Below are 7,641 nucleotides of genomic sequence, written 5' to 3'. Positions count from 1 at the left end.
CAGGAAGCATTTGATGAACTTCACTAAGATAGTCTGAGACGACTGAACAAAGCCAGACAACTAAAACTAAACTTGATTTTTTACAAAAAGACAAATAAAACTCAGACTCGTTTATTCTGAATCCACAAAAAAAAAAATCCAAAAAGGTGGCGTACCGGCGGGTGAAGTCGGAGGGGTGCTGCCACCGTTTCCCATCCTTGCCCGCTTTCTCACCAGCAACACGGTTCATCACGCTCAGCAGCTCAGACATGACACCTGAAGGAGGCACAGATGTTAGAACATCAAAACTGAAGGTCATACGTGACTGAAGGGAAGAGTCATGACACAGAGGGGGGGAAATAAAACCCCACAACACAAGGTTCCAAGTGAGAGACGTTTACACGTTAACCTGCATCTATAAAATAATTACTTTTACGGTCATTACTTACAGTAAAAGTAACTGTATTACTTAGTTATTACTTTCTGTACCACTAACTGCTTATTTAATCAATTAAAAGTCGCCAAAGCTCTCTGGACTCAGTAGCCGTGGAGCTCTAAAACTCCATTGCCATTAACATCAGCACTAAAACTGTGCACCGCGAGCTCCATGGCATCGGTTTCCATGGCCGAGCAGCTCCTGTAGGTGTAACGTGTAGGTGGCCCAGTACTTAGTAATAATTTCACAGATTTATTTATTCTAACTAAAGCTTTGAAATAAATCATACCGGTAACACTACATGCTGGTTGGATTTAAGACAGACCCCTGCATGCAGTAGCTGACAATCGACCTGCAGCAAAGTTTACACACACACACACAAAAAAAAAAAAAAACAAAAAAAAAAACGCCACCAAGCTTAAAGGTCAAGACAGTTTTTTTTATTTCTGTGTGGAGGCGAACAGAATCACTTTCCTTCACCTTTAAGTTTGTTTATCGTGTGATCTGATAAAGCACTCTTACTGGCATTTTACCTGCAAAGGTTTGGATAGATTACAGAAACAACCGTGGCTGCTGTCAACTGTAGAAAAATGTTTTCTTTCTCTTCGGCGCGCTGTGTGTGGAGTCAGAGAGGCTCCGCCATAAACAACTACAGCGCCATCCTTGCTGCTGCTGCGTCATCAACTTTCATGTCGGCTAAAAGTGAAGCTGCTCAGGCTGAATCTCAGAATCACTTTTTACAGCCAACACACGTCTACATTTTAGTTGCAAACTCGAGGTAAATGTTAAATGCGTCCTTTACTGTGAAAACATAATCCTTACTTCAGCTAGTTTTCTTCACATGTGACTCAGTAATGGTAGAAACTTCATCTCTGGCTCGTAAGGGCTGACCAATCAGCTTGCCTGACATACGTCTTTGTTGCATTTTCATTACTAGCCATCAGTGCAACATCCTGCAATTACCAGAACCCTGCACACATATTCTTGGCCTATCAATCAAATTCCTTTCACTTCGCTATGTGGCAAACTGAAACGATTTCATGAGAGTAGCATTTAATGTTTAAATGGATCCAGCTTAAAGTTTCAGTTCTAATGTACAGCCATCAGCTGAGGAAAACAACAGCACTGAGAGCGCACTCAATAATAAAATAATTAACTAGAATTTAAAAAAAAATGATCATTTCCTGCTCTGTGCATCACATCACCATATTAACGATGTACTGCAGCATTCATCTCCGGTGCCTTCTACAAGAATGTTGCCTTTTACTTTTTACTTTTGAAGCCTTCGTAGATTTTTAACAACCATCTGATAACATTTCTGGAGTAGGTGGCACTCGCAGGGATCGTTTTTTTGTAGAATAAGTCATGATCTGTGAAACACCAAAGATGTCATATTCATGTCGGGTATGTAGACGGAGATTCGTAATTCGGGGCCCAGGCCAAGTCCGATCCAGGTTAAAGGTTACTTTGTCAGAAAGCGAAACAATGTTTTCAATTTGTACCTTATCCTTGAATTCATGAGCACATACTCACAGCACAGCACACGTAAAGCATCAGCTACAATCAGGCTCAACAGAGGACTACTGAAAAATCATTTAGGGAGTCATTGCCATGATGTCTGCCACCATTTCACGCATGTTTCCATAAATATCATAGTAAAAAAACATTAACTGTCAGTTTCCTCTGAGGTAAAACATCAAAATAAATATTTAAAATAGGAGAAGAAGAAAAGAAATATGGGAGAAAAGAACATCAGGTTCTTACCATTATGTGCTCCTTGTTTCTCTTGCATGTGTCTCATTACTGAATGGACATAGAGTCTCTTTTTCTTCTCCCAGTCTGACCTCCTGCTGAAGATCACAGGCCTGAAAAGATACAAGCACATGGCCCCACAAATCTGTAAATATGAGGCTTCTAGAGAACAGGCCGAGCGCCTCTAAAAACCAGAGCGAGGCTAGTGTGGTCCCACTGCTCCCCCTAGAGGTAACAGTACCTTTGAGTCCCGGAGCACTTGGCAGTCCGAGCACGCGACTCTTCCTCTGGTTTTGTGGTTTGCTGGCATGGAACAACAACTTTTGATTTCACCTTGAGGAAGCACAGAATATTTGTGTATGATTGCTGGGTTATCACAGTTTTTTTAGCTTTACAAATATCATTCATTTTAGAAAAACTTTTAGAGCATTTTCTTTGAACTCTTAATATGACACAAAACACAAACAAATATATTTTAGTTAATAAAAATTCAGGTAGAGCTGATGGGCTACACGGGCCACAGGAATCATGCTGACCTAAGGGAGTATTCTGCCTTGCAATGTTATCCTCACAACCAGAGGAAGGTGGGTAACAAACCCTGACACCGAACCAGGGAGAGACCCTCAGTGAGACAAAGGAGAGCTCGCCAATGTCAATCAGCTTAGAAAATATCTGTGTCGATCCACTGCAGCTCAACATTTACCTCTCCAGAAATGCCCTCGAACACGACTGTGATCAAACTGATTGGTAACAATATGCTGTGTAAAGAGCTCAATCACAGCAAACACATGGATTTATGCAGAGATATTCCTCCAAGTGCACCACAATCTGCTCAGTTCAGCTAACATACCCCTGGATTAGTGAGGGTCATGATTTCCAAGTGTTACAAATGACAGACGTTACTTTTGTCTTAAAATATACGTTTTCCCTTGTTTTTAAACCGCAAAAATGGGCATAGGTGCTATGACGTCACCATTATTTTCATCTTGGGTAACTTTATATTATGAATCACGTTGTGATGAGTGAAGGGTGGATCTCAGTGAAACCACAGTCGATGAGCATAACCTCGATAACCCGCCTTTTCTGCCTCTCAAAATGATCAAAATGTATAAAATGTACTTAATGTTTTACTCAACATGACATAAAACGATCAGCAAAGTGTTAACAGAGTTCACAGCTGAGGACTGATTTACAGTCTTTTTTTCACAGCCGCAGCTATCGCCCCCTTGACGGCAGGTTTAAGGCACTTCTGTGTAAGCTTCATCTTTCATATCCAGAAGACGCATCAATATTTTATAATTCAATACTGGCTTTTCAGACAAAGAGGTTACATGGGGTTAAGTCTGTTTAGGCTACGATACCAACTTGATTGTTTGTTAAGATTTCAATTAACACACATCTTCCAAATTGTCTGAGATGCACCACTGCACACGTCCCTAGTAAAGCATGCTGCATTAGAATGGAGTTCAAAAGCATCACGAACTCACTGAAGTAATTTGCTTCCTGATAGAGAGATTTGGGACAATTGGGGCCAATTCTCTGCACTAATTTGGCTCTTACAGCTCAGTTATGGCACTGGGCAATGTGAGGTGGACCTGTGGCTGAGATAGGAGCCAAAATTAGGCCAAACATTCATTGCTATCTGGGTCAGGACAAAACTTTGTCTGATTTATTTGGATGTTCTTGTGTGTTCTTGCAAAAAAAAAAAAAAAAAAAAAAGAAAACATATACAGAGCACTGCTGTAAAGAACAGGAGCAAAGTGTACCTGTACTTGAAGAGGTAAGGTATTTTCCCAGGCGTCCTCCAGATTGGTGTCTTCTGTACTGTGTCCAGATGACTCTGATGCCAGACGTCTGTCACTAGCAGTGTTTGGCCTGACTTTGCCATACGGAGAGGATTCAAGCGTGGGAGGACCGATATCCCACACCCCCTCAGTCTCACCTTCTAAACTCTCCACAACGGAGGTCATCAGCTCCATGAAAGGCCCACTGACAGCAGGACTCAAGTCGTCCACTGCAACAGTAAAGCCTCCAGAGGTCACAGTTTGATTATTATATTGTGGCTTGGGTGATCTTTGAGGATGACAGCCATTCTCAACCACCCTGAGATGGGGATTTGAGTTACCAGTGAGCTGTTTAGAGTTCAATAACCCATCTCCTTTATGGTCATTTATGGAGGACAGAGATACATAGCCTCTATCATCACTGACTCCCAAACTCTCTCATCCAACTCTTCTTTCCATCTCTTGTGTGAACAGCAGGAAATTGTTTCTCTGGAAACGTGTTGCAATGTGGAGCTGTGCAGCTTTCTGCAGGATCCAAATTACCTGCTGCAGTACAGGTATTAATGGGATTGAGGTAACATATTGTATCTAAGTCATAGTCAAACACAGGGGAAAAATTTAAAAGGATATTCTCAGATGTAATATGTTTTTGTACGATCTCCTCTTCACCTCCTGGATCTGTGGAGGATCCACACTGCTTGATGTGCTCCGAGTGTAGCCAAGAGTTCACAGGCTGTTTTACTGCACTCCCAACATTTTGCTTTTTAGGTAAAGGTTCAGGATAAGACAATGTTGATTGCTGTCTCACAAAAGGGCTGTAACAGTCCGTAAAACACTCGAGATCAGGGGACAAAGCCTGTGGACTAAGGGGCTTTTTTAACCGACTAACATACCCTTCATCAGGACTGGAATAGTACGGTTTCCTTTTATTTATCCAGTTATTACGGACCTCAATTTCTAAATCATTAAATGTAGAAAACCTTCTCGACTGCTGCAGATCAGCCTTTCTATTACAGGTCATCCTTGAATACATGGAAAGAGGTTTCAAACTTTCGCATATGGGTGGTTTCAGACAGCAGACCATCACATTATTTCTTGCTTTTTTATCCATACCTGTTGAGGGTGAAGAAAATTCAACATTATCAGTTATTTTCTTCCCAGCACACACAATTTCTGGGCTGAGCACTCAAACCTTATGCCATTTATTTGTTCCCCCATTTTTGTTTAGAAAACAAAAACCTCCAATATAACAAAAGTTTTCCAACTTTAAACATTTAGCCAGCACAACACCAACACAAATATTAATCACAACCTCCATGAATGTCCTCCTAGTTGCTCAAACTAACCAATACACTGTCGTATCCCACAGTAAAACTTAAATAACACAAAGGTCACTTGTCTTGTTGTGTTGTTATGAGATCATGCAGTCCACACAACCCATAAGCTGTGAGTTTTAAAATCAATTTTGCACTTACTCACCCAGGACTTTATGAGCCATCTCCACCTGCTTTGTCCTTTTGGCTACCTATTGTTGCTGTCAAAGCCAAACACAAAGCACAGTGTCATCTTCAAACTTTTCTTAAAGGTTATTATGCAAAATATTTACCAGTGGCTCCATAGTGTAATGGTTTACACATTCACCTAACAGGATACCTGGTCTGGTATCCCAGGACAAGGCACCAGGCTTGACAACAACAACAAAAACTTTTTCTTCATGTAAATCCAGAAATTCAATCACCACATTACAAGTCACTGATTTGAACTGTGCGGTTTTGTTTTGATCTTTTTTTTGTCTTTGAGTTCGATTTCTACAGTCATATCACAGGTAGGTAAAACTGCACGCGTGAGCCATCCATCCATCCATCTTCATCCGCTTTATCCGAGGCCGGGTCGCGGGGGCAGCAGCCTGCTGTTCAACGCGTGAGCTAATTAAAAAATAATTTTCCCATTTATATTGTTAGTTAAAGTAACTTAAATTATGTTGAAAATTAAATATAATGCTATGGGTTTGGGGAACTTTATACATTCTCTAAAAAAACAAAAACAAACTATATCACCACTAAAAACACTTGCGTGCATTTCACTTTAGTTTTTTTTACGTTTCGGTTTATTAGCTTAGAGTTAGCCAAATGGTTAGCCAAACAGCCGAAATCAGTTTAGTTGAGCCCAAACGTTCCTCCGCACTTGGTTAAAGACAAACTTTTTGTTGGCCTTAGGCCTGGAGACTCTAGCCCCGCGTTATTTTTTATATTACCTAACTTACTTCGCACCTGCTCGGTCCTCAAAAACACACGTCCTTGCGCACGCTCAGGGCTAACATTAGCTTTTAGCTTGTTACCTTCATCGATATTTTGGATATGCTACAGCTATAAGACCACACAAATAACATGAAATAAAACTCACCTCTTTCTTGGAAATTAATCTGCTAGACACGCACACGCTTTCCTCTCTCGGTAGCGCGCACAGGTGTTTAAACACACGACGCACTTAAAGGTTAAATGAGCAGGCGACACTGCAAAGCTCAAACTTGAGGTGAACAAACTGACATGAAAACGCTCACATGTTGTTTACATCTGTGCTAACGCTTCTGATTGGCCAGAGGCTTAAAGTACATTTAAAAAGATTAATCTATATAGTTATTTGTCTCTCTTCGGTTTAGGCCCACACACTGGAGTAAGGTTACGGTTTACATGTTAAATGTCACTGCCCTTTTATTGACTTTATTTTTAATACATGTTAAAAATAGAAAAATAGAGGTCATCTTCATGTCTTTAACACATGCCTGTAGTTTAATTGATGTGTCATCTGGCTTTATCGATAAATCCAGGGATCATCTGCAAATCAACTAATAATCTTAAATATTGATAATAAAAATGTATTATCTCCAATGTAATACTTTTTTGGATAGCCTTTTCTTTTCATAAATGAAATAATTTACTTGTATTTACTTGTATTACCTAAACTTTTATGATGTGAAACAAATGACAAATATGCAAAACACAAAGTCATCAGAATGAGGGTGAATACTTCATATAATTCCCGTGTGCAACACGGTGCATTCATGCCCCAGGTTGACTTTGTTCAGGTAATAGGTCTGTAAACTGGGGAAGCCTCAAGTTCATCTAGATGTCAAATTCTTCCCAGGCCAGCTCCTCCTCCAGGGATGGATACAATATCACTTATTAGATGATTGTGTGCAATACCTTCGTTGTAATCATCCTCAGTCAAGAACTATAAGAGCTCTACTTTTCAATATAAAGCACCTTGAGATAATTGTTGTTGCAAAATAGCAAATTCACTGAAGAAATTAACTAAATTTCTCACTTTATACACAATATCCTTTTTCTTAGTATGTCACTGTCACCGTCTCTAAAAATTAAAAATTAATGTGCAGGGGCAAAACCTGCAGACTGATTTATTCTATTCAATTAGTGTTATATGAATATTTCAAGCGAGAGTGCACCATTATGGATCGATAAATCTCAACCACCCAATACAAAGCTGCATGTGAAAAAGGAAAAGCAAAATTATAACCCCTAAAAAAACTATTTTAAATGATGAACCAGTGCAAATTATCAAAAATGATGGAAGCAATTTTAACTACTACTATTATAATTTACATCTACTGGTACAAATCAGACTCTTTCTGCGGAGGGAGGGGGGGGGGGGGGATCTGAGGAAAGCTCCAAC

General features: G+C 40.0%; 1 protein-coding gene across 4 annotated transcripts in view; it reads right to left on the bottom strand.

Moving 5' to 3' along the window:
* LOC102289774 (S100P-binding protein) overlaps positions 1-6,524 on the bottom strand; it is a 10,143-nt gene extending 3,619 nt beyond the window's left edge. Inside the window, exons 1-6 of one of the 4 annotated variants that reach the window (XR_001336303.2) lie at positions 5,605-5,767; positions 5,431-5,485; positions 3,934-5,064; positions 2,409-2,500; positions 2,180-2,280; positions 156-255 (exon numbers count right to left, since the gene is read on the bottom strand). Coding sequence is in view for 3 of the 4 variants with exons in the window: in XM_014333574.2 (XP_014189060.1) it covers positions 156-255; positions 2,180-2,280; positions 2,409-2,500; positions 3,934-4,146 (506 nt within the window). In the remaining variant the exon portion in view is untranslated. Of the gene's footprint in view, positions 1-155; positions 256-2,179; positions 2,281-2,408; positions 2,501-3,933; positions 5,065-5,430; positions 5,486-5,604; positions 5,768-6,354 lie in introns of those variants that run through there. The other 3 variants (XM_014333574.2, XM_014333575.2, XM_042220811.1) reach the window with 3 other exon arrangements.
* Between the last annotated feature and the right edge of the window lie 1,117 nt (positions 6,525-7,641).

The sequence above is a fragment of the Haplochromis burtoni genome, unplaced genomic scaffold, assembly GCF_018398535.1.
Source record: "Haplochromis burtoni strain Fernald_Lab_line unplaced genomic scaffold, NCSU_Asbu1 Contig_55, whole genome shotgun sequence".
NCBI classification, from domain to species: Eukaryota; Metazoa; Chordata; class Actinopteri; order Cichliformes; family Cichlidae; genus Haplochromis; species Haplochromis burtoni.
The sequence above is the reverse complement of the archived record's forward strand: the minus strand, read 5'-3'. Positions and strand labels throughout refer to the sequence as shown.